The sequence below is a fragment of the Marmota flaviventris genome, chromosome 10, assembly GCF_047511675.1.
Source record: "Marmota flaviventris isolate mMarFla1 chromosome 10, mMarFla1.hap1, whole genome shotgun sequence".
NCBI classification, from domain to species: Eukaryota; Metazoa; Chordata; class Mammalia; order Rodentia; family Sciuridae; genus Marmota; species Marmota flaviventris.
The window spans coordinates 112,439,243-112,465,394 of record NC_092507.1 but is presented as its reverse complement, the minus strand read 5'-3'; the positions used below and the strand labels follow the sequence as shown (position 1 = coordinate 112,465,394).

General features: G+C 42.6%; 1 protein-coding gene across 3 annotated transcripts in view; it reads left to right on the top strand.

The window, feature by feature from the left end:
- Window positions 1–5,014: 5,014 nt before the first annotated feature.
- The window catches only part of LOC114080902 (carboxyl-terminal PDZ ligand of neuronal nitric oxide synthase protein), a 312,785-nt gene continuing 291,647 nt past the window's right edge, over window positions 5,015–26,152 (top strand). For all 3 annotated transcript variants that reach the window (XM_071618242.1, XM_071618241.1, XM_027922492.2), the window contains exon 1: window positions 5,015–5,604. In XM_071618242.1, coding sequence (XP_071474343.1) covers window positions 5,500–5,604 — 105 coding nt within the window. In that variant the 5' untranslated portion in view covers window positions 5,015–5,499. The remainder of the gene's footprint in view (window positions 5,605–26,152) is intronic.

Sequence of the window (26,152 nt, the reverse complement as noted above, 5' to 3'; positions counted from 1 at the left end):
GCCAGCCTCATCAATTTATGGAAGCCCTAAGCAATTTAGCGAGATTCTGTTTCAAAATAAAAATATAAAAACAACCAAGGATGTGGCTCAGTGGTTAAGCACCCCTGGGTGTTCCCAGTACCAAAAAAAAAAGTATGCATATTAAATTTTATAAATCTCTGCATGCCTATAATCCCAGTGATTCTAGAGGCTGAGACAGGAGGATCCTAAATTCAAATCTTGTCTCAAAAAAAAAGAAAAGGGCTGGGGATATAGCTCAGTGGTAAAATGACCCTGGTTTCAATTCCCAATACCAGAAAAAACAAATAACAACGAAAAACCCCAACACCCCAAATATTCTTTTAAATCTATTTCCAGAAGAGAATGACTTTGGGTTCTAAGATTCCTCAACAGCTTACCAATGGAGATATTATTAGAGGAGTGAAAGCAAGTTGAGTGGGAAGCAGTGCCTGGCTAGAGCTACTTCCTCCTGTAGCACTTTGTCCACATATCTCTGGACTTGAAAGTCAAGAAACCAATATTTTGTATCAGAGGTTTTGGCTGCTGGGTGTGATTACTATAGTCCAGCTACTCAGGAGGCTGAGGCAGGAGGATTGCTTATTGCTTGAGTCTAGGAATTCAAGGCCAGCCTGGGCAACATAGTGAGTAGCACCACTGAGCTACATCCCTAGCCCTTTTTATTTTGAGACAAGGTCCAAATTGCTTAGGGCCTTGCTACATTTCTGAGCTGGCTTTGAATTTGTGATCCTCCTGCCTCAGTCCCATGAGCCCCTGGGATTATAGGCATGTGTCACAGTGCACTGCTAATTTGAGCTTTTTGAAAGCTAAATGTTATCCAATAGTAGGAAATTATAATGTGTTGTTCATGTTTAATATTTTATTGATACAAAGATTTTGTGAGTTCTCTGCATATCTGAGCAAGCTGACATAATTTTCAATCTGTGCAAGCTGTATTCAGGCAAGGATTCCTAGACTTATTGCTTTATAACCTAAAAAATTCCTTCTCTCTCTCATCCTGTTTTCTCATGTAAAATGGAGATATGGATAGTAACTATCTCATATGGAAAAGTGAGACAATGCATATGCAGTGCTTTGTATGGCAAAGTAGGAATTAATGAGCAAAAGCAAATTAATTTTCTCAGTGCCAAATATGTACTAAAAGTAAAGTTTGCTGTCAATGCTCAACTCATTTATAATCTATCATTGAGTGATGAAAAGATTACTGAGGTAGGAGCTCTAGTCCATAGTTTTAACTAGACAAATTAATCTCTCTGTGTTTCTGGCTCTTTTTCTTTATAATAAAGGAGGTAGGCTAAAAGATCTCTGAACCTAGGGCATTGAACATGCTAGGCAGCTACTCTACCACAGATCTACATCCCCAGATCTACAATTAAAATGTAAACAAAGTTAACATAGGAAGTATTATAGTATTATGTGATTGAGATCTATTTATATATGTATATTTTATACACATATATGTATGTATATATATATACACACACACACATACACACACATTTTTTTTATGGTACTGGGCATTGAACTCAGGGCCTTACATATGCTAGGCAAGTGCTCTACCCTTGAGCTATACCCTCAGCCCTTTTTATTTTATTTTGAGACAGGGTCTTACTAAATTGCCCAGGCCGGCCTCCAATTTGTGATCCTTCTGCCTCAGCCTCCCCAGTAACTGGGATTACAGGCATATGCCACCATGCCTGGCAACAACTTATATTTTAATTAAATGCACTTCAAATTAAAGTTTTTATTATGCAATGTCTATACTACAAATAGATACAGAAAGTGTTATAGGTACCTGTCATTCACTATAAGAATACTCAATTCATTTTTTATGAATATGGAAATTCTGAGGGTGAAGTTCAGCTATATTTAATGATGAAAGGCAAGACTGAAATCAGAGCTAGGAAAAAAAAGGAAAAGGAAATTACTTTGGATGTCCATTGTTTCTGGAAGATACACACATACCTGTGTGCCCTGACATTATATTAGTTGAAATCAAAGCAGAGAAAAGGCTTCCCCTTTTTGGAACATTTCATCTAACTGAAATATAATAAATATAGCTTAGCTTACAAAACACACCTAAATAAAATAGACCTTGAATTTGACTTCATTTTCAATATGAAGCTTGCCACGGCCATCCAGTTGACTTGGATTCAAATCCTGACTCCTTTCCTTTGTAAGGGTGACCTTGGGCAAGCTATGCAAATTCCTCTGTGCTTTAGTTTCTTTGTAAAACGGAAGTTACTTTATGGTTGTTGTGAATATTAAATGAGATAATACCTATAGGATGCTAAGAACAATGCCTGATACAGAGAAAGCTAATGAGAATTAGCCATTATTATTATTTAGTTCTATAAATAATTTATTAGATGTCTATTATGTGGTAGTTTCTGTGCCAAACCCTGAAATAGCTCTGGGACTTCTACATTTTTGTTTGTTTCTTGTCTATAAACAAGAAAATGTGTTAAAGCTGGGCAGGTCAGCATACATGTAATCCTAGCTACTCAGGAGACTGAGGTAGGAGGTTGACAAGTTCAGGACCAGCTTCAACAACTTGGTGACAGCCTGTCTCAAAATAAAAAAACATAAAAAGGCTGGGCATGTAGTTCAGTGGTAGAGTGTGCTTGGATTTCATCCCCAGAAATGCAAACAAAACAAAACAAGTTAATCTAGAAAAAAAATGCCACTTGGAGTCAGAGGACATTTTAATTTGGGAGAGAATATGAGATGTAAATGAAATTGTTACTTAAGGCTTTGCCTTTAAGTTGTTGAATTACTGTGCCAGGTTTTATAGAGTGCATTTCTGCATATTAAAACCACAGTGACATTCAAAGAGTCAAACATGGCTGATTAGACTTTTCTGTCCTGTATTTATAAAAAGGTTAGTGGTGCACCTCCTCACTATAAATTATTTTTGGTTCTTACTAATATTTACGAATATAATAAAATCTACAGCACAATGCATATGATTAATTTGTCCCAGGGATTAGTTTGCTTTTGTTTAGGGAACTATTCCAGCAGTTACTACCACTTGACCACTGATTTCAGCAGATAGGGAATAGCAATAGGCAGGAAAGGGCAGTTGTACTTTAGCTTTATGGGGCAAGATGAGAAATATAATTACCGTAATAATGCATTCTCTTATGTAAATTTATCATGAAATGGTTCAGGAAGTTTCATCAGGATACTTCCTGGTGATTTCCCAGGCTGGCCTAGACAAAAAGTGATCAGTGATGTCTGGTCTATGAGTGGCCTTCAATGGATGTGCCCACAGGCATTAAAAGCAGGTCAACAGTTGCACAGGGCAGTGACACACTCCTGTAATCCCAGCAATTTGGGAAGCTGAAGTAGGAGGATCACAGTTTTTTTTTTTTTTTTTTTTAATTGTGATACTGAGGATTGAACCCAGGGACACTCTACCACTGGTTATATTCCAAGTTCTTTTTATTTTTTTATTTTGAGACAGGGTCTCACCAAGTTTCCCATCCTGGTCCCAACCTGGATGTGAATTTAAGATCCTCCTGTCTCAGCCTCTAGAGTCACTGGGATTACAGGCATGCAGAGATTTATACAATTTAATATGCATACTTTTTTTTTTTTTGGTACTGGGGACCCAGGGGTGCTTAACCACTGAGCCACATCCTCGGTTGTTTTTATATTTTTATTTTGAAACAGAATCTCCCTAAATTGCTTAGTCCTGTTTCAGTCTCCTGAGTGGTTGGGATTAGAGGTGTGTGCCATGGGGCCTGGCATGGAGGATCATAAATTTGAGGCCAGTTTGGGCTATTAAGTGAGACACTGTCTCAGAATAAAATAAAAAGGGTTAGGGATATAGCTCATTATTTGCCTAGCATGTACAAGAACTTGGGTTCAACCCCTAGTAGCCAGTAGGGCTGGTGGGGGAAAGCAAGTTTATGGCAATTAATTCCATGAAAGAGTTGACCATTTCGTCTAACTAATTCAGCTTTGGCTGGCTTGGGCACTGGTTTGATTGGTTATTTCTGGATATTATGGAGTAATATTAAGCCACATATATTGTACCTGTGATATGTATCTACCTATGCTCTTTTGTCAGATACTTAATATTTGGTCATTAATGCCTCCTATGGGTCCATCATTTGCATAATTTACAGTTAGGAAACTGGACATTCATCTTATAATTCTTCCATTATCCAATCTTTTCTGAGATGGAAATAACTAGGCAAGTTTTCTGGAAAACTTTTGGTGTAAAGGAGAAAAATGAATAGTCCCTTCTTTACAATAGGCAAATCTAACAACTCGAGCATTGTTCAAGAAAGGAACAATAATATGCCAATCAGAGATAACCTGGAAGCTCATTTGGTCCAACCTAGTTATAGAAGGTTGTTTAAGGACATAAAAACATTCTGGATCCTTTGGTCCTTTGTACTCCTTTTCCGCCTACCCCATTTCCTCAAGGATGGTGACGACTTTTAAATATTTAAATTCCCCCCAAAGGCACCCTACCCAAACTCCAAACACAAGTGACATATCGCTGCCCCGAGGGACAAAAAGTGCCTAAGACAACTGCTCCCCCTTACCCCCATTCCTCGACTAGGAGCAGAACTGAGTATGAGTGGGACCCAGATTGGGATAGATGGGACAAGACATGGGCCTTCCTGGTCAAACAAAACACCACCACCTCTACACTCTCTAAAAACAAAGCAAAAACAAAAACAAACAAAAACAAACCTTAGGCTACGTGGCTGATAACTACGCCCGGCTCAGAAATTGCCGGTAAAACGCGAAAACAGGGCTGAGCTGGCTTCCAGGCGGCCTGGGGCCGGGCGAAGTTCCCGGGATCCTGGGGCCAGGCTAAACTGGCAGGACCCGGCGCCGCGCTCCGGGGACTTTCACCTGCTCCGTAGGCGGCGCGGGGCGCGCGGGGGCGGACCCGGCGGCGGGCGGGGCCTCGGCGCCCGGCGGGAGGAGTCGGCCCGGGCCCGCCCCGCAGGAGGAGCCGCTCGCTGGCGGCTGATCCGGCGTCTCCGTGACAGGCACCCCGCTCCGCCGCCGCCACCGCCGCCGCCGCCGCCACCGCCTTTTCTTCCTCGTCCCGGGCTGTCCGCGCCACTGATCTGGGGCCGGCGTCGCGCCCATTCCCGCTTTGGGCCGCGGGCCCACCGCTCCCTTTTCCGGGCCGGGGCGCCGCACCGCCCGCTCCCGCCACCGCCTCCCCCGCCGCCCTCCTCGCCAGCAGGAATAGCGCGGCCACAGCGCCGCTCGCGTCGCCCGCATCCGCGCCGCCCGCTGCCGCTTGGCCCTAGGCACAGCTCCGGGTCCTGGTTCCCACTGCCGCCCAGCAGCCGCGCGGCCAGGGCGCTGCCCACCCCGCGTCCCGCTGTCCCCGCCAGCGCCTCTTCACTCGGTCCCAGTCTCTCCTCCTCGGGGTCTAGACAGCCCCTTCCTGCTGCTGTTGCAGCCAGCGTCGCCTCTGGAGGAGCGTGTCCATCGTGGGTCACCATGCCCAGCAAAACCAAGTACAACCTTGTGGACGATGGGCACGACCTGAGGATCCCCTTGCACAATGAGGACGCCTTCCAGCACGGCATCTGCTTTGAGGCCAAGGTGAGGGGGTTATGGGGAGGGTAGTGCCCGGGAGGGGTTATGTCTGAGTGGATGGGATGCACAACCATCCTAAACTCAGAGCAAGTGGGTTAGGCCAATTTGCGGACCTTTCTGTTAGGGAAGGTGACTCCCGCTTTTCAATATAAAATTCCACGGGCTCCCTCCCAGAACTGCTAAAGAGCAACTGCAAAGTTTGAGCTGCATTGCTTCACCCCCCCACCCCTTCCACCTGCAGTCTCCCCCATCCTTGCCTGCCTAGGATTGGATTGAGTTACTTCGCAGAACCGTCCTTTGGAGGAGAGGCAGGTGAATGAGCGCAGCGTGGACACCTGGTTCTTTAGAATCGGTTTAAGGAAGCCCTGGTGTTATTTACCTGCTGGGCTCCCTTGGGAGGTGCTTTCAGGAATGTCTTTTAAAAGGGGAATGCTTGCTTCCTGATTGAGGAAGAGAATACAGTTTGTTTGTTTGTTTATGATGATTCCGGGTAGGCGGGTCCAGGTGTTATGTCAGTTTCTAAATCATGACCAGTCATTGAATTGAGGGTGGCCTCCGGAGTGAGTGGGTGAAAGCTGTTTGCTACCCTTGTATGTAATGTTAAGTTTTAGCATCTACTGCCGAGGAATTTAGCTGGGATGATGGGAATTTTCAGCATCTGGGGGGAAAGTCCTAGGTCCATTTTTGGGGAGGGGTGGGGCCAAAGCCAATAATGGACCATCAGGTGTATATAAGGGCGATGTACCTCCCTCAGTGCGAGTTCTGATTTGTGAAATTGCAGTGGAGGATTCCACTGCTCATCGCTGAGAAAGAGTGCTTTTCTGTTGAAAAAGGAATCTCTCCACCTGCTTCATACCACTTGACTTCTCTGGTGACTTAAAGGCTCAGGGACTTTCAGCGTCTAGAATGTGCTGGTCACTAAATGAAATAAAGTATTGCCCCTCTAGGTAGGTTGGGTATTGAAGGTTTTGAAAACAGTACTTTTTATGTGGAGACAGTTTTACTCTGTTCCCCTTTTCCTCTTTCATGACTGTGCATACAGGAGGATAGCATCTCATGCAAGGATCATTTCAATCACAAAGCATTTTTTTAAGCATCTGATATGTGTTTAATGTAGTCAATTATCTTAAGATTTTTTTTCATTTGTTAAGGAGATGAATTGGGGAATCTTAGTTTTCATTTTTTTCTCCTCTTAAAAATTCCCCCCAAACCATATTGGCTAGAGCTTAGAGGAGACATTCCCACTACTTAGTCACCAAACCCTGCCATGGAATGCAGAGGTGAATTACTGGGTATGGCTAGGACCCGAATGGGGCTGCAAGCAGCAGCTTATCTCACTTCTCTCATCTCTTGAGTAGATCTGGCTGATCCTAAGATGGGATATTTGGGTTAGTTTTTGTTGTGGCTTGCTGGTTTGGTGAGCATTTTAATTTTGTTTTACTGGGGATTGAACCCAGAGCTTCATACATGCTAGGAAATCTTTTCACCTCTGAGCCACATTACCAGCTCTTTTATTTTTTATTTTGAGACAGGATCTCACCAAGTTGTCCAGAATCACCTCAAACTTTCTTTTTCTCTTTTTCTTTTGGTACTGGTGATTAAACCCAGGGGCACTTAATTACTGAGTCACATCCCCAGCCCCTACCCCCTTACTTTTTAAAAAACATTTTATTTAGAGACAAGGTCTAGCTGAGTTACTTTGGGCCTCACCAAGTTGTTTTTGGCTTTTGAACTCGTGATCCTCCTGCCTCAGCCTTTTGAGCCACTGGGATTACAGGCATGCGCCACCAAGCCCAGCTGGTGAACAGGTTTTTGATGTTAAAGTTTTCATCATAGTGATGATTTAATTTTTTTAGATATCCAGAAGTACATCAGTTGGGAAGTTGGCGTTTATCTTGTTTGATTCACCAGTGCTCTCTTTTGTAAGAATTAGCAAAAGAATGGAGGTCACACTTAAAGCATCTTTAAGTCTTTTTATTCTTTTCTTACTGTCCTCTGTATTTGGTCTCAAATAGGTGTTAAAACTTGGTGTGCATAGGGTATTAAAAGGTCCAGTTCTTGCCATGTCCCAATTTTAATTTGATACATCTAGGGGGAGCTAAGGAATGTGAACCTTTAACAAGCATTCCAGGTGATTTCATGTGATTGCAACCAGACTTTGAGAAATACTGAACTTGGAGCTTGCCTCCAACTTGCTGGATCTTTTTCTTCCTTTCCCAGCACCAAACATACAGTTTCTTTTCTAAGCAAATGTCTGGGGGCTGTGTGATGTAGTTCCTATAGTAACTTCCCTGCATTGACAGACGGTGGTGGTCATTAAGAGGAGGCACAGCCATAGTTGATCTTAGCTGAGTTCCTAATGCAGAGGCATGGGGACCAGTGATTCTGCTTCGAGAGGGGCAAGAGAGAGAAGAAAGGACAAGGGCACACAGTACAGGCAGTGGTGGAGCTTCCTTGGGCAAAGGCTGATCGTGAGGACTTCGGGTCTTAACTCCCAGCTCTTTGTAATTGATGTTGGACACTGGCACATTCATTGTGTCAGTCAAGACCCAAGTAGAGGTGGAAGCAGAAGCTTTTCTGTCCCACATGCACCTGGTAAGTACTTCTTCTGGCTGGTTTTCACATCTCCTACAGAGCAGTGTCCATGAAACTTCCCAATCACTGGGATTTCAGAGTTGAATCCACACCACGCTCTTCCCTTGCTGTGGGAAAACACAGGCTGTAAAATACAAATGTATCATCGCCTTGTCAGGTACCCTTGGAAAATGAGCCCAAGACTTCCTCTTTCAAGGGCTGGCAATTTTTCAGAATCAACATTGGATGGAGTGATTGTTTGGATGTATGCCTCTCATTTTCTGGGTCTGCAGAGACTGAAAGGTTCTTTTTTTGATTAAAAACAATTTTTTTTTGTACTGTGATTGGACCCAGGGGCACTTTACCACTAAGCTGTGTCCCCAGCCCTTTTCCTTTTTAATTTTGAGACAGAGGCTAAGTTGCTTCGAATTTGTGATCCTCCCATCTCAGCCTCCTGGGTTGCTGGAATTACAGATGTGCACCACTGCACCCAGGTGAGGCTGAAAGGGTTGGGTTCTATGCAGAGGTTCTGTGCACTTATAAAAAAAAAAAACATATATGTACTAATTAAGCAGAATCCTACGTGTTTTTCACCTGCAATACTTCATTTAATTCTCATTCACTTTTCTACGAGATGAATCTCCATGTCTGTTATAAACGGGGAGATTGTTGCCTGCCTCATTGCTCACAGCTGTGTGCACCAAAGCTAGTGTTTAAACTTAGAGATTTGACTTCAGACTCCTAAATCCAGTGCTTGCTTATTCAATGATTTTTATGGAGTATTCACTCTATGCCAGGCAGTGGTTTGATTCATAGCTCTCTGGAGCAGTATCCTCAGGTTGCTGATCTCTAGGATTCTGATATAGGAAATTATTCATAATTATTTGCATTTTTTTTTGGTACTGGGGATTGAACCACTTTTTCACTGAGCTACACTCCTAGTCCTTTTTATTTTGAGACAGGGTCTTGCTAAGTTGCTTAGGGCCTCACTAAGTTGCTGAGGTTGGCTTTGAACCTATGATCCTCCTGCCTCAGCCTCCTGGATTACTGGAATTATAGATGTGTACCACCACACCTGGCAATTATTCACACTTTTAAGATGCTGGGCTGTTTCCAGATTTCCCCTTGGGCTAAGAGCTTCTTGTAAGGGATACCAGGGCTCTGTGTTCAGTATGGATACCTGGCTCACTGACCAATGCTGGGGGGTGGTCAGATCTCACATGGCTGAAATTTTGTGGCCCCTTAGAACCTGCCTCTTGATCTTTTTTTTTTTAAATTTTTTTATAGTTGTAAATGGACAGAATGTCTTTATTTTATTTATTTATTTTTGCTGAGGATCGAACCCAGTGCCTCACACATGCTAGGCAAGTGCTGTGCCACTGAGCTACAGCCCCAGGCCCCTCTTCATCTTTTGATACAGCCAGTTTTTATGGAGGAATAGGGATGTCCCTGAATGGTAGAGCACTTGCACAGCAAGCAGGAGACCCTGGGGTTCAATCCCCAGTACCGCTAAACATTTAAAACTGGCTGTCTCTGTTTGCTTGGTGAAAAAGAGGCTTCTAAAGACAATGATGTAAAGAATAATAAAACTATTAATAATATAGTTATATTTTGCATTTCTAGATGATTTTGATTTTTATGAAGCTTTCATATACAAAGATGTTTTCACTTATAGAAGCAGGAACATTAGTTTTATCTCCTTTCTTTTTCAGATGAAAAAAATTGGGGATTAGAGAGATTAACTTGTCCAGAATCAAGGAACTGATTTGATTCATCAGATAATGACGATTTTTTTATTGAGTGTTATGTGCCTGCATTGTTGTAGTTGCTGCCTCTTTTGAGCCTCACATTCCAGGTCCATAGCTCTCTTTCCGCTCCTGAAGTAGTGACTTGGATACTGAAGCAGTTTCTCTCTCTGAATTCCTAGCACTCGCGTTGCCTGGACTGTTCGCTGATATCCACATGAATGGTTCAGACTGTCAGAACTGGGAAGCACCTTAGCTCATCTGGTACAACCTCCTCATTTTACAGATGAGGAAATTGAGGTCCAGAGGGGAAATCATTGACCTAAGATCACATAGCTACATAATAACATTGCCAGGATTCTCCCCTTGTTTTGGGACTTCAATTTCGTTTCAGGTATCTATTGCTGTAAAACAAACTGGGTCAAGACTCAGTAGCTTAAATTGACAGCTCTTTAGTTTGCTCATGATTTGTGCGTCAGAAACAGGTTGGGCTGTTGCATGTAGTGATCTTTCCCTTAGCTGCATTTACCTGTGTCTAGGCTGGAAAGTTCTAGAAGGCTTTGCTTATATGGTGAGTGACTTAGTGGTCCTCTGCCTGTCTGTCTCCACTGGCTCACTTGGGTTTCCTCATGGCCTCTTGGTGGTTTGTTTGGCCATTGGCTCTCCTGAGCCAAGCAGGAAGGAGGAAGTTCTTAGGGTCTGGTCTTTTGAGTTATAGGGGAGCACTTTTGATACATTCTATTGATCAAAGCAGGCTATAAGGGAAAGAGGGACAATCCCCTTCTTGATGAGGGAATGTCAAGGTCACATTGCAAAATTGTACCCGGGATGAGCTATTGCTGAAGCCATTTTTGGATCACTCTACCACAAAACTTTATGTTCTTTCCTCTCTGCCTGTATCTTCTCTAATGATATAGAATGTATTTTAAGTACTTTGTCTCAGGTTTCTCTCTCTCTCTCTCCCCTTACTCAGGTCCCAAAGATAGATACAAACATAGTTGGCAGTAAAAAGGTAGAAGAAGTTACTTATTTGAAAGAGTCTGAAAGCAATAAATATATTGTCATGAAACGGAGTGATTTTGAGGTTTGTGAGTACTTGGTCTGATCAGAACTGAATTCTCTGGCCATATTTCCCTCCTTGCTAAATGACTTCATTGGTTGATGGTCTCCATGGTGTGCATTTAGAGTTTCCAATAACCCACATGGCAGGCTGCCCATGGATGGATACCTCTTGACACACTGGCATGAGGGCTTACAGTTAAAGATGCTGTATGTGTTCATGTACCATAAATGGGATGTCCCAGAGTCACCTGAGCTTCAGGGCATGGTAAAGAGTTCTCAGAGCCATTCTACTATCCCCTGGGTATTTATGCTTCATCCCTTCCCTTCACCCAGATTAAGGGTTCTATCTAGATTAGCAGCAGTTCAAATGAATGACTTGATGGCATCATTAAAAGTGGAGATTAATGGGGCCGGGTTGTGGCTCAGTGGTAGATCCCTGGCTCCAGGGATACTACCACATACTATATGATTACATTTATATGAAATGTAATAATAATGTAAATAATAATAACAATAACAATAATAACCCAAATAAAATAAAAGTATTGTGTCTATCTACAACTAAAAAAAATTTTAAAAAAGTGGAGGTTCATTTCACTTTCTTATTTGTCCAGATACTTTGAAAACACGTTTTTATCTTCTGCTCATAGCAGTTCTGTTTATTTTTAAATGTTTAGTGGTACTGGGGATTGGACCCCAGGGTCTCCTGCTTGCTTTGAAGTGCTCTACCACTCAGAGACATCCCTATTCCTCAATAAAAATGACAATAAGTCATTTTTATTGAGGAATAGGCACCTGTATTATTATTTTGGTACTTGGGACTGAACCCAGAAGCACGTAACCACTCAGTCTCATCTCCAGTCCTTTTTTATTTTGAGACAGAGTCTTGTTAAATCCTTAAGTTGCTGAGGCTGGCCTTGAACTTGCAATCCTCCTGCTTCAGCCTCCCCACTTGTTGGGATTACGGGTGTGTACGTTACTCAGTCCAGCATTTTTTACTGTGGAGCTTCAGGGGAATCACAGCCAGGGCCTCATGCTTGGTGGACAATTGCTCCACCACTGAGCTACTCTCCCAGCCCCTTTAATGTGGGCTTTTGGGGACACTTATTTTTATTTATCCTTACATTGCTCTCAGGTGTCTCAGCGTATTCCTCTATAGCTGATTTATTGGGATTTGATGAACAGATCTATTTCTCCCTTAGTCAATACATTTCATGATTTTATGGCATTCAGTCATGGCTCGTTTGCCTACAATATCCCGATCCTTTTTAGTGGTCAGAATCATGCAGCCACATGTAATGATGCCTTCTGCCAGTCATCTATATCCAGGAACCTAATCGGACTTGACTCAGTGTGTATTACTGCTCACTCATAATGCTGCTACTTCCAAGAACTTGAAGAACTCCAGTGCTTTCTTTGTCTATAATTACCTGCCTCCTCTTGAGTTTTATTGCCTGCGGGCAGTCTGTAACTCCTCCATGATCTTTATACTGTTCTTATCCTGCTGGCCTGAGCAGCCTGTGACCCTGTCTGGACCTTTTACTTCCTTTCTGTTTTCCTGCCCTACATTGCAAACTAGAGCCCTACTACTTTGCTTCTTCCTACCTGTTTTGGAAAAAGAGCTTCCTTGCTCTTGCCCTTTCTTCTTTCTAATAGCCTTATTGAGTTGGATTCAGATATCATATAATTTACCCATTTAAAATGTATAATTCATTGGCTTTTAGTTTATTCACAGACATGTGTGATCACCACTCCCCTGTCAATTTTAGAACAGTTTCATCATTTCAAGAAGAAATCCTGGCTGGGTGCAGAGGTGCACACCTATAATCCCAGGGACTCGGGTGGCTGAAATAGGAGGATCTCAAGTTCTAGGCCAACCTGGGCAAAAGGTAAAAAGGGCTGGAGATGTAGCTCAATGGTAGAGCATCCCTGAATCCTCTGTACTCCAACAAACAAACAAAACAACCTCCTCCCCCGTACACTTTAGCTACCACTCCTTTGTATTCCTCTTTACTCTGGCCCTAAGCAACCACTAATTTAATTTCTGTTTCTAGATTTGCCTATTTTGGACATTTCATATAAATGTAATCATATAGTATGTGGTCTTTTGTATCTGACTTCTTTCACTTAGCGTAATGTTTATGTAAGGTTATATATGTCAGTACTTTGTACCTTTTTATGGCTGTATAATATTCCATTGTACAGATATAAAACATTTTGGTCATCAGTTTGTGATATTTCGATTGCTTCCATTTTTTGGACTGTTATCAACAATGCTATAAATATTCCTGTACAATATTCCTGTTTGTGCAGATATATGTTTTCATTTCTCCTGGGTGGGTAAGGAGTGAAATTGCTGGGTGATAACCAATGGTAACTATGTTTAACTATTTGTGAAACTGCTAACTTCTTTTCCAGCGTGGCTGCATCATTTTAGTTTTTCATTAGCTGCATGATTTCTCCACATCCTCACCAACACTTATTATCTGAGGTTTTTATTCTAGCTGGACTCATGGGTATGAAGTGGTATCTCATTGTTTTTCTGATTTGCATTTTTATGTTGAATAATGACATAAAACATCTTTTCATGTTTTGGTGACCATTTGAGTCTTTTCTTTGGAGAAATGTCTATTGAGATCCCCTGGACATTTAAAAATTGGATTGTCTATTATTATTATTATTATTATTATTATTATTATTATTATGTTTTGGTGACCATTTGAGTCTTTTCTTTGGAGAAATGTCTATTGAGATCCCCTGGACATTTAAAAATTGGATTGTCTATTATTATTATTATTATTATTATTATTATTATTATTATTAGTACAAGGAATTGAACCCAGGGGTCACATCCCCAGCCCTTTTTATATTTTATTTTCAGGCAGGGTCTCACTAGTTTCCTTAAGGCCCTGCCAAGTTGCTGAGGCTGGCTTTGAACTTGTGATCCTCTTGTCTCAGCCTCTTGAGCTGCTTGGATTACAGGCATGCACCACTAGTCCAGGCTCCTTTAATTGTTGAGTTCTGATAGTTCTTTATATGTTCTGGCTTATATGGATTTACAAATATTTTTCACCCATTCTCTGAATAGTCTTTTCACTTTCTTGATATTGTTCTTTGAAATACAAAGGTGTATTCTTGCTACTTCCAAGTAGCCTGTAATCCTGGCTACTCCAGAGGCTGATGCAGGAGGATCACAAATCAACTCAAGAAAGAAAGAATGAAAGAAAAACCAAAAATGGCTGGGAATGGAGCACAGTGGTAGAGCACTTGCTTAGCATGTGCAAGGTCCTGAGTTCAATCCCTGGGTACTACAAAAAATATTTTTAAAAAGATTACAGAGTTTTATAATTTTGACAAATTCTTTTACTTTTTGCATTACTGGGTATTGAACCCAGGGGTGCTCTCCCACTTAGCTACACCTGCAGTCCCTTGTATTTTTTAATTTTGAGATGGGTTCTCACTCAGCCTAGACCTTGGCATCCTCCGGGCTCAGCCTTCTCAGTGGCTGGGAGTACAGGCCTTCGCCATCAGGTTGGGGACTCTTCCTTCATTTGTCCTCCTTGCCAGGCTAGTCTGTCTTTGTTCTGTTAATTGGCTTAGTCCACACCCCCTCCCACCTTGGCAGGTTTATATCTGCCTCCTACTGATTCACTGCTTTTTGCCCAAGAATATGCTGTGGCCTTCCCTCTCTGAAAAGTCTCTTTTCTCTGCCTCCTTCTTTGTTGAAAGTATTGGCTCTCTTCCTTTCACAGTGGAGCCTCTTGAGACCATGGTCTACCTTCTGCAGGGTCTTGATTTATTCCCTTGGCTGTCCCCTGCTGACCTCTGTCCTGAGTACCAGGTGGAAATGGTTCTGTTCTCACCTTCTCTGTCCTCATTCTTTTTGTCTTTCCTTCCTGAGCATCCTGTCCTGTGATTCAGCTCTCCGCACTTGCTAGTGGGTGGCGAGGCTCTGCTGCTCTGTCTGCTTCTCTTTCTCCCCCTTTGGACCTCCTTCTCCTTTGGGTCACACCCATCCTCACCTCTTGTGGTGTCTGTTAGCTGGCTACCCTGACCTGTTGCTGATCCCATCACGCAACAAGCTGGAAATCAAATCTTTCTTCTGACTTCATCCTTCTTCTAACCACCCCACCATCTTGTTGGCTTTGCAGGCCTGACACTTTGGAGGATTGCTCAGATCCGGTTCAGTTAACTCTTCAACGAGACTCTCGTCACCTTCTGAAGGCCTCCAGTTTTCCTCTTATCCCTTCCATCATAGAAACTTTTGCTCTAATAATGTTCCTCAAAATGAGTTGTCATCTTTCCACTCAAAACTGGAAAAGTTTCTAAGCCTGCTGGATTAGTTTCAAAATTCTTAGCATGAAACTGAAGGCTTTCTGTTGTTGAACAGTGATTTAACCCTTCCAGAATGCTCACCATTCCTTAACCCTCTGTGAGATTTTCCCACCCAGTTCATGTCACTCAGGAAGTGAATATTACTGTTCCCTCCTCTAAATCGGAGAGACTAACCAAACTCTACTTGTATTAGAGCTGCTTGGCTCTGTCCAGTTTCCATCCCTATGTGGTCACCATCGGGGTCCTTGTCTCTCCACCCCCTATGTCTTCTGTGGTGCTAAGTGGAGTGCCTTGCATATAGAAAATGCATTGTGCTTGCTTTTTTCCCTAGAGCTCAGAATTGAACCCAGGGCCTTGTGCACGCTGAGCAAATGTCTGCCATGGAGCTCTGCCCCCATGCCAGGAAATTTATTTTTAAATTAGTGAATATAATTTCTAAAATGTTGCCTGTAAGGATGGCCAGGGCCTTCCTGAGTCACCCATAGTGGAGGATGCCTCAGTTGGCTCCAGTCTTCTCCTGACCATTTTTCTTGTTTTTATCCTGCAATTCTTAGTCTCTGGTGACCCAATGCACTCAGCTGCCATGTGTCTTTCTGATCTCTCTCCACCCCCACCTCACAGAGTGCGACTTCCTTCCCATAGAAGTGCCGAGTAAGCATTTTTTTCCTAAATTAAATTCCAGTGATGAATGTCCAGTGGAATTAGAATCTGAGTTTAGAGCATATGCCCAATTTCAAGAGTAGGTAATTGTCATTTACTAATTGTCACTTATATAAAATACCTCTTTTCAACCTGTTGCATTCTCATTAATGAATTGATGTTTTTTTTTAAAGCTCAGGGCACTTTACCTCTAAGCTATATTCTCAGCCCCCATCCCCCTCACTGTCCTCCCATCCCCCCTTTTCTTTTTGGTGATAGGGATTGAACCCAGAGGCATTTAATCACTGGACCACATCCCTAGCCCTTTTAATTTTATTTTTATGTTTTTTAGTTGTTGATGAACCTTTATTTTATTCATTTATTTATTTGTAGTGCTGAGAATCAACCCCAGTGCCTCACACATGTCAGGGAAGAGCCCTACCACGGAGCCACAATCCCAGCCTCCCTTTTTATTTTTCATTTTGAGACAGGGTCTAGCTAAGTTTGCTTGGGACCTCACTAAATTGCTGATTTTGAACTTGTGACTTACTGCTCAGCCTCCTGAGCCGTTGGGATTACAGGCATCTGCCACCATGCCTGGCCGTCCCTTTTTAAAAAACATGGTACAGGGGATTGAACTCAGGGCCTCATTTATGCTAGTAAGTGCTTTATCACTGAGCTATATCCCCAGCCCTTTTTAATATTTTAGTTTTGACACAGGGCCTGGCTAAGTTGACCAGGCTGGCCTTAGCTTCCCATGTTGCCTGATTACAGGCATGAGCCACGGCGCCGTACTGTTTTATAATTTTTATGACATGAATTTGGTTGGCAGCATAGGATAGCATAAATTCAGGGGCTACCATAATTGGGTTCACATCCTGGCTCTATCCCTTACATGTTATGTAACCTTGTTTGAATTACTTTAAATTTCTCCTATAGCAATCTCATTTAAAAAATAGGTTACAAACTTTAAAATACTTCCTAGGGTTAATGAGAGGATTCAGTGAGTTATCCCTTAAATGATGTAGCACAGTGCCTGGCACAGAGTGGGCTGCTATTTTTATTGTTGTATTTAATTGTACTTTGTTTCATCTGGGTATGGTTTTAATCTACAGAATAGTCCTACACAGTGTTCTTTTATATGTCAGAGGTTTGGTAGTACATTTTCTTCATTATACATGCTTGCTTAAAGAATCTAGCTACAGCATTACTCTGATTCCTAAAGTTGCAAATCAGACAGCATGAATATTTTGTGATCTTAAAATAGTTGTCAGCCTCTTTGGAATGGAGTAAAAAGGGGTTAACTATGTTCTGGTGCATGCCCCAATTACATTTGTTCCAGCCTTTTAATCCTTGTTAGGATTAAAAATCACAGAATCTTAAGTACAGTGTGTCGTCTGTCTTCACATGTCTTGTCTGAATTTCTTGGATAAATATTTCTTTAAGCAGGGTAAGTAAGCTAAGCAGAAGGAATCTTGCATCATGGGATTAATTAATACCTTGTGATGCTTACATTTCCCTTTTCAATTTTTATGTTCAGCATCATGTTTATGTTTAAGTATTGGTGCAGCTGGCTTTCAAGTTATTTTAAAAGTCACTTCCAGCAAGTTCAGTGTTCATAGAGTGCTGGGACATTTTAGAATCCTCTACCTGCCCCCACTGCATTTGGTTTTTTGCAGTGAGACTTGTGTGTCTTATATTTGTAACATCTGTCCATGAGAGCTAAGGACAATAGCTAACTTCCACTTATTTATTTTGCAGTACTAGGGATTGAACCCAGCACTTCACCCAGGATAAGCAAATGCTCTAACACGGAAGTATACCCCTGGCCCTTTAAAACAAAAATTTTTTTTTTTGAGATAGGGTCTTGCTAAGCTATTCAGGCTGGCCTTGAACTTGCAATCCTTTTGTCTCAGCCTCCTGAGTAGCTGGGATTACAGATGTGCACCAGTGTGCTTCGGAAATTAACAGCCTTAAATGTTGGATGAGACTGCGATTCCCTACCAAGGGGCCCTTAGGGGTGAGGTGGTGGTCAAGAAGGAGATACTCGCTACCCATTGTATTAGAATATTCTGCACTCTGTACCTTGTGTGTTTGTGTGTATGTGTGTGTTTGGGGGAGACAGGAGGACAGCTCAGACAGAAAAGCTGTTCACATGCTTATGGAATTATGTGTGGCCTGTTGTGTGCTGTTCTTCCATGATGGTTCTATGTATGCATTTCTTGTCTTTCTATCCAGGCTATGAGCCCCTGAATGGCTGAAAGACTCCCCGTGTACCTGCCCTGGCCACATCCTAGAAAACTAACATCATAATCATGCCATTTTGCCAGGCGCATTGGTGCACGCCTGTACCCCAGGGGCTTGGGAAGCTGAGGCAGGAGGATCGTGAGTTCAAAGGCAGCCTCAGCAACTTAGCGAGGCCCTAAGCAACTTAGTGAGACTTGTCTCAAAGTAAAATATTAAAAGGGCTGGGGATGTGAGTCAGTGTTTAAGCACCCCTGGATTCAATTCCTGGTACCAAAATCAAATAAACACAAACAAACCAAAACACAAACCAATTAACAAACAAAACCACAAAATAATCATGCCATTTAAAAAGTACTTAATATGTTCCAGGCACTGTGGCAAGCCCTTTCCATGAAAGGATTAATTGAATTCTGCCAATAACCATTTAAGTTAAGGTACTTCATTGTCTGAGTTTTACAGGTGGGGAAGCCAAGGCAGGATAGCTTGCTCAGCGCCCATATCTATTAACGGCTATGTCCCAGAGTCAACCCAGGCAGACTAGCTCAGGGTGTCCACTCTCCACTCCTGTGCTGTGTATGTATCAAAATACCAAGAGCTAACATTTAACAGTCCACTCTGTGCCTTGTTTTTAGTATTTTACATCTGTTAGCTAATCTCCATTGGCCCCATGAGGGTGTGTGTTAGTATTTTAGTTTTGCAAATGAGGATCCTGAGGCATATCTTCCAAGTTTGGATTGAAGGGTGAATGGTCTGTTAATGGTAGCGGTTTTTAGCTCTTCCCACTGAGGTTTGTGACCCAGAGACTGGCCTGCTCTGCTAAGTGGCAATGGGTCACCTGAAAAGACACTTCCAGTGGAAATATTGGTGATATCTAGGTATAGGAATGGATATTGTTGAGTAATGGGACAGCTAGAGAGTGAGCAGTTTTGGAAGCCCTTCCTTCCTGGGGAGTGTTATGCTTTGCTGGGCTCCTTCCTGCGCACTTCCTGTCTAATGGTGGCATTCAGTCCCCCTCAACTTCCACATCCTCTTCCTTAACTTTCCCAGCTCCATTTCTGAGGTCTATTTCTCTGCATTTAGAAGCCTCAGGGGCCTTCCAGGAGAGTATAAATGCTGAAAAACTTTCATCCCAGGAAATACTGCCTTTTGGAACTGTGGAGATAGCCCACCATGCTATCTTGCCTATAAACTTTTCCTTTTCCTGTTTGAATGGAAGGCACTCATGGGGAAGTATTTTTTTCTTTCTTTTTTTTTCAGAGAGGAAGATTAATGTCTCCCACAGATCAAGTGACAGATAACATTATCTCGCTCCTATGCTATTTCCCATAGCCAGGCAAACCTATACTACAACTACGTTTTCAAACTGGCTCTTTGATGTGTATAGTTTTCTTTTTCTTATTTTGGCAGCCCAGGTCAAACACACATTCTCAGCACCCATATCCAAAGTTTAGGGGGAACTGCCTCCTCCTTCAAGTTCACTTAAATGTAACTCTTTCCTTCTGGTTAAAAGTTTTTACTGTTTGTACAAATGAAGAGAATCACCTGCAGATGCCTTTGATTAAATAAGTAGTTGTTTTCAATTTTTGGCATAAATCAGAATCACCTGGAAACCAATAAAAAATAAAGCCTATAAGCCCAGGTTTGTTGAAGTAACATAGGGCCTGGATCACTGAGTCTTTTTTGAGTTTTTCAGATGCTACTGATAGACACATGGGTTTGAGACCCATGACCTTATAGCCCTGGTTCTCAGATACTCATTGAAATCTTTGGGAAGTTTAAAAAACAAAACAAAGCAAGCTGGGCATGGTGGCACATGCCTGTAATTTCAGCAACTGGAGAGGCTGAGATAGGAGGATCAGAAGCAACTTAGTGAAGCCCTAACCACCCTGTCTCAATATAAAAACTAAAAAGGGCTGGGGGTATAACTTAGTGGTTAAGCACCCCTGGGTTTAATTCCTAGCATCAAAACAAACACCCCCCCCCCCAAACAAAACAAAACAAAACACCACTGATGGCTGATGCTATATTTGGGTCTTGACTGTTTTCCCCAAAGACCCGCATGATGAAGGATTGGTCCCCAGCCTGTAGCACTGTTAGGAGGTGGGGGACCATTTAGGAGGTGGGGCCTAGTGGAATGAAGTTAGTTCACTGGGGCTGTGCCTTTAAGGGTATCTGGACCTAGATACCCCTTCCGTCTGTGTTTGCTTCCTGGCTACCATGAGGTGAACAGGCCTCCCCTGCAACCTGTTCCTGTTATGATGTGCTGAGGTGCCACAGACCAACAGCAACAGAACCAAGTGACCAGGGACTGAAATCTCTGAAAGCATGAACCCAGTGAACCTTTCTTCCTTTTAAATTTATGATCTCAGGTATTTTGCCACAGTGACACAAAGCTGACTAATATAGCTGAGTACTCGTAGTGATTTTGGTTCAGTTAATGTAGGCTGTAGCCTGGGCATTGTGACCTTTATAGCTCCTATTTCTTTGCTGAGACTTTATGTTTTCTCATTTGTTTCAAGAATATTCATAATAACTCATGAAGTATTTTTATGAGGACTGTTTTAAAGTCTTTTTTCAAGTAATTCTAATATATTTGCCATTTTGACATTGAATTGACATCTCTGTTGGTTGTCTTTTCTCATTAGTGTTGAGATTTTGCTGGTTCTTGGGATGATGAATTTTATTATTTATTTATTTATTTATATTGAATCCCAGGCATTTTGGGTATTATGGTATGAGACTGATTTTTTTTTTTTTTTTTTTTGGTAGTTGGGATTGAACCCAGGAGCATTCTACCCACTGAATTAAACCCCCAGATTTTTTTTTTTTTTTTTAATTTTGAAACATGGTCTTGCTAAGTTGCCCAGGCTGGCCTTGAACTTGAGATCCTTCTGCCTCAGCCTCTGGAGCTACTGAGATTACAGGTGTGCTCTACTGCACCTGTCTGAGACCAAATTTTATTTCAACCCTCCCTTCTAGCAAGGTTCCTTTGCCAAGGCACTGGTGGGGGAGAAGAGGGGGTTCCTGCCTAATTGATTTCAGGTTGGGGTAGAAATCTAGGTTGTCCTCTAGGTTTCAGCTAATACCAACCCCCTGGTTGTAGGGGGCAGGGGTGTCTCGTTTCTGTTCCCTGCATGGCTGCTACTGACACTGTGGCTTTGTTACCACTGGGTGGTGGTGAAAGTTCTGGACTCTGCACTAGGCCTCCTCTGGCACCCCAGCAAGGAGGTGTGGAGGCCTCTTTATTGCCACATGGTGTGGATATCCTGGCTTCCTGGTTGGCCTTCTCTCAAGCCACCAAGAAGGAGGTGAGGTTGGAGCATCTCACCGTGGCCTGCTGAGGGCAGAAGCCTAGTTTCCCTACATGGTCAGCGGAGCTGAGGCCACAGGTTTTTTTATGGTTCTTGGCTGACTACAGTAGAGCTGTTGTCTAAAGGTTTCCTGCCGGGCAGGGCTGCCCCTTTGCTACAGGGAAAGGCCTTTTTCGGACTTGTTTTGGTCTGTGTCTGTTGGCTTTCTGGGACTCTGGCTTCTCTGCCAGCCAGTCTAGGATGATGAGGCCAAAAGAAAGCCCAGGGACTCACTTCCACATGTTGTCCCTCGGGTGCGGAGGTCCCCAGCTGGGCTTCCTTCTTCTGTCTTTCAGCTGCCCTTATACTTGTCATATATCTAAAATGTCTGGGGTTTGGGGTTGTGTTTAGCAGTAGGAAAAGGCAAATATATGTTTATTCCGTATTCATGGAAGTGGGCGTTCCCCACACAGAGTTCCCTGGGGGAGTCTAATAAATCAAATCAGATCAAGCAGGGACATTTGAGAATCAGGGTGACAACACTGGGGCAGGCAGAAAGTGTTGGTGGGAAGACCAAGAGGACCTGGGTCCTCCCCAGGTGATGGTCTTCGTGAGTCAGAGCTTACTCCCTCATAGAGCCTTTTTTTTCACTTATGTTCACTTTCCTCTTGCTTTTTTTAAAATATTTTTTTCCCTCTCTTTGTCCCTTTTGGACTTCTCAATATGGGTTCCTAAATGCAAGTGCAGAAATGGATTCCATCCCATAAGAAGCATTTATTGTGCTTCTACTGTGTCTAGGGCACAATGATTGATATTGAAGGCTACAGAGTAATGAGATAAAAGGGTGACTTGAAGGGACTCAGCTATCTGGGAAGATATTGGCACATGGAAAGACAGACACGTGATTTTTTTGTGTGTGTATTTTTGTGTGTTTATATGCACAGTTGTGCTAGGATAGAGCTTATCCACAGAATACTCCTAAATGCTGCCCCAGACCCAGGGCAGATTTTTGAAGCAGCCGTTGTTAGTGGTTTAGTCTGTGGCTTTGGAAGGGGTCATGAAGGGTTTGTTTGTTTTTTTGGTGTTTCTGTGGTATTGGGAATTGAATCCAGGGCCTCATGCCCACTGATAGGGCTTTAAATGATGATTCTTGAGGTTTAAAAATACCTGCAGCAACCCTGTGGCAAGAGGATTGGAGGGGCAATAATAGACTCAGACTCTTGGAGTTTAGGATAGCAGTGGCTAGAATTAGGGTCTTCTTCCCTCTGGAGTTTCCAAGAGGGAGAAAGAATTGGGAAGACCATATTTGTAAGTAAAGAAGGGAATGGATAGTTTTGTAAGAAAGCCAAAGGAGAAGAAGACTGGTCATGTGGCATGGGTAGTATGAGAGGAGGTTTATATATAGGGCTTTCCTTATTTGTAAAGGGGAAAACATATAATAGGAAAACCATACATAAATACTGTGGTTTGGATATGAGGTGTCCCTCCAAAGTTCCTGTGTTAATTAAATAATGTTGGGAGGTGAAATGAGCTGTAAACTAATCAGTCCATTCCTAGTTTGAGTGGACTGACTGGGTGTAGCTCTAAGCAGGTGGGGCCTGGCTGGAGAAGGTGGGTCCTGGCTGGAGAAGGTGGGTCACTGAGGGTAGGCCCTGGAAAAGTTCATCTTCCTTCCGCCATGATGGTCTGCCTCACCCAGGGCCCGGGTCAGTGGAGTTGGCCTACCATGGACTAAATCTTTGAAACCTGGAATCAAAAAAGCCTTTCTCTCCTCTTAAGTTGTTCGTGTCAGGTATTTGGTCGTAGCAATGCAAAGCTGACTAGAATAATCAAGGAGAAATAATGAAGAAGTGGGAAGACCTTATCCTAGGAGATTTTAAATATCAAGCTTGAGAGATGTGACTTAATCTTGTCAATAGTGGGGAACAAAAGTGTGTGCTCATAGGAGATGATATATATTCATAGTAATGTATTAGAGGAAATGGGTAAGAGCTGATGCAGAATTAGAGAAGAGCACTGAGAGAACTGGGTGCCATGGTGCATGCCTGTAATTCCAGTGACTTGGGTGGCTGAGGCAGGAGGATCACAGGTTTGAAGCCAGCCTCAGCAACAGAGTGAAAACTTACCTCAAAATAAAAATAAATGAATAAATAAGAAGGGTTGGGGATGTAACTCAGTGGTAAAGTGCCCCTGGGTTCAAGCCAATCCCTTGTACCACCTGGGGTTGGGGGAGGGGGAAAGAAAATAGCACTGAGGCCTACGTTAAAATCCCAGTGTGAGGATCTGAACCAGAATGACAATGGAGGGTTTGGAAATGAAGGATGGATGTGAGAGACACGGCAAAGAAAAGCTTGGCTACAGCAGCGTATATTGTGTTCTTATGACCAGGACGTGTTTGGGAAGAAGAATCATACTACCCATGCCACATGACCAGAAAAGATATGGACTTAGTCTTTATCTGCAAGGAACTTGCATCTAAGTGAGTTGTTATAACTCATGTGACAAAGCTTTAAGTACCTTTCATTTGCAGGACACTCTAATATCTGAATGGTATGAGCCCTGAAAGGCAGTTTAACTTATTTCATCTCTGTATCTTGTCCTAAGTGGCTCATCATGTTATGTACTGGGTTCTTTTGAGAATATTTTTCTTTTTGGTGGTTCTGGAAATTAAAACCGGGGTGCTCTACCATTGAGCTACATCCCCAGCCCTCCACCCCCTTTTTGAGACAGGGTCTCACTAAGTTGCTGAGGCTGACCTTGAATTTATAATCTTCCTCTTACCTCAGTCTCCTGAGTTGCTGGGATTATAGTTGTGGGCCACTATGTCCAGCTTTGAGAGCAGTCTTGATAGTTAAGCAAGCATATTATTAGACTGTTGAGATTTGACAGTTAAGGTCTGTGTAGCTGAAATGATGAGATGGAATACGTTTCTATGAACCCCTCTAGGATAAAAGGGCTGAGAGATACCAGTAAAGCCTATAAAAAGAATAGACTTTAGATGGATCATAGTCTTAACTAGCTAGGATTGGGAAGTCCCTTGTTCTGTCCCACTCTCTTATTGTAAGTGGAAATTACTGAAATATGAAAACTTTAGGCAGGGATTCTATAAGTCACTGGTGGCAAATCCATAATAGGTTTCTGAGGCTAATAAGATTGTTTAGGATATTAGATAGCAACTTCTTTTGTGTTCCTGGGCAGGCTGGCTAGCTTTCTTTTCTTTTCTTTCTTTCCAGAGGATCTTGCACATGCTGTGCAAGTGCTCTACCACTGAACTACATCATCAGCCCTGTTTTAAACTTTTAAAATTTTGAGACAGGGTGTTGAGTTGCCCAGGTTGGTTTTGAACTTGTGATCCTCCTGCTTCAGCCACCCAAGTAGCTGGGATTACAGGTGTGTGCTACTAAATCTGACATCCCTAGACTTTTTATTACTTCCCTGCAAAATGACAGTTATTGGCTTCTACACCCTACCTCACCCTGAGTGGTTCCTTGTGGCCTGCAAGATCCTGAAACAAGCACCATATCTAATGCACTTTTGAATTTCTAGTGCATAGTACACTGCCTGACATATTATAGGTGTGCTGTTGATGTTAAATGAGCAAAAGAATGAATGAAGTTGGTATCATTGAATGTACATATCTTCACTTCTCATCACATTACCTGGGGGCCTTTCCTGCACTGGGATGCCCAGCATGTTTTTTTGGTGGGGGAGGGGTAGTGGGGTTGAATTCAGGGGCACTCAACCACTGAGCCACATTAGAGACAGGGTCTCATGAGTTTCTTAGCACTTTGCTTTTGTTGAGACTGGTTTTGAACTCACGATCCTCCTGCCTCAGACTTCTGAGCTGTCTCAGCCTGGTTTTTATGTAGTGTAATAATTCTGTTTCCTCTGTCTGGCTCAATTATAATCCAAAGCACGTTGGTTACATTTTACAAAAGAGGTTTTTGGAGAGAATATGTTTAATGACTCTTCCCTCCCAGGCATTCCCTTGGCAAGATGATAAAGATTTTAGTGATGTGGGTCTCATTTTATTTTACTGAAGGTAAACAAGTTTGTGTTCTGAATCTGGCTTTGAATTTGTAGGCCTTGGATGATGGGTACACTACCTCCATACTTTGAGGCTTAGCTCATCAAATTCTAGTTTCTCCCCTTCTCCCAACTAGTATACATTCTTTCTTGAGTTGGGAATGCAGCATTAGGTTTATAGTCTTAGAGTTACTTCTGTATGATAGGCCCATGAAAGGTGGTTGGAGGGCTGAAGATGTAGCTCAGTGGTAGAGCACTTACCTAGCATGTTCAAGGGCCTGAGTTTAATCCTCTGTACTGAAAAAAATGTGGTTGAACTTTTGTATTTTCTCTAGTGTTGATGCATAGTAGCTGCCCAGCAAAGACATGTAGGCATGGCTGGAATTCAGCAAGTGTTTGCTGACTGTTAGAGTGTGGCTCTACTTAAACCCCTGTGTATGTCAAGTCTCTTATGAAGTGATGCCCTTTAGTGATTATTTCCTCTTTCCAGCAGTAACTTAAAGTTATTTTTTATTAAAAATATGTCTGAAGCACACACTTGTGGCTGCTGACTCACTTTCTCTAAGGGAGAAGTCTTGATGGGCTGGATATGCTGTGTGAGAGGGATGTAGCCACACCCCCAGCCCCTATTTCAAT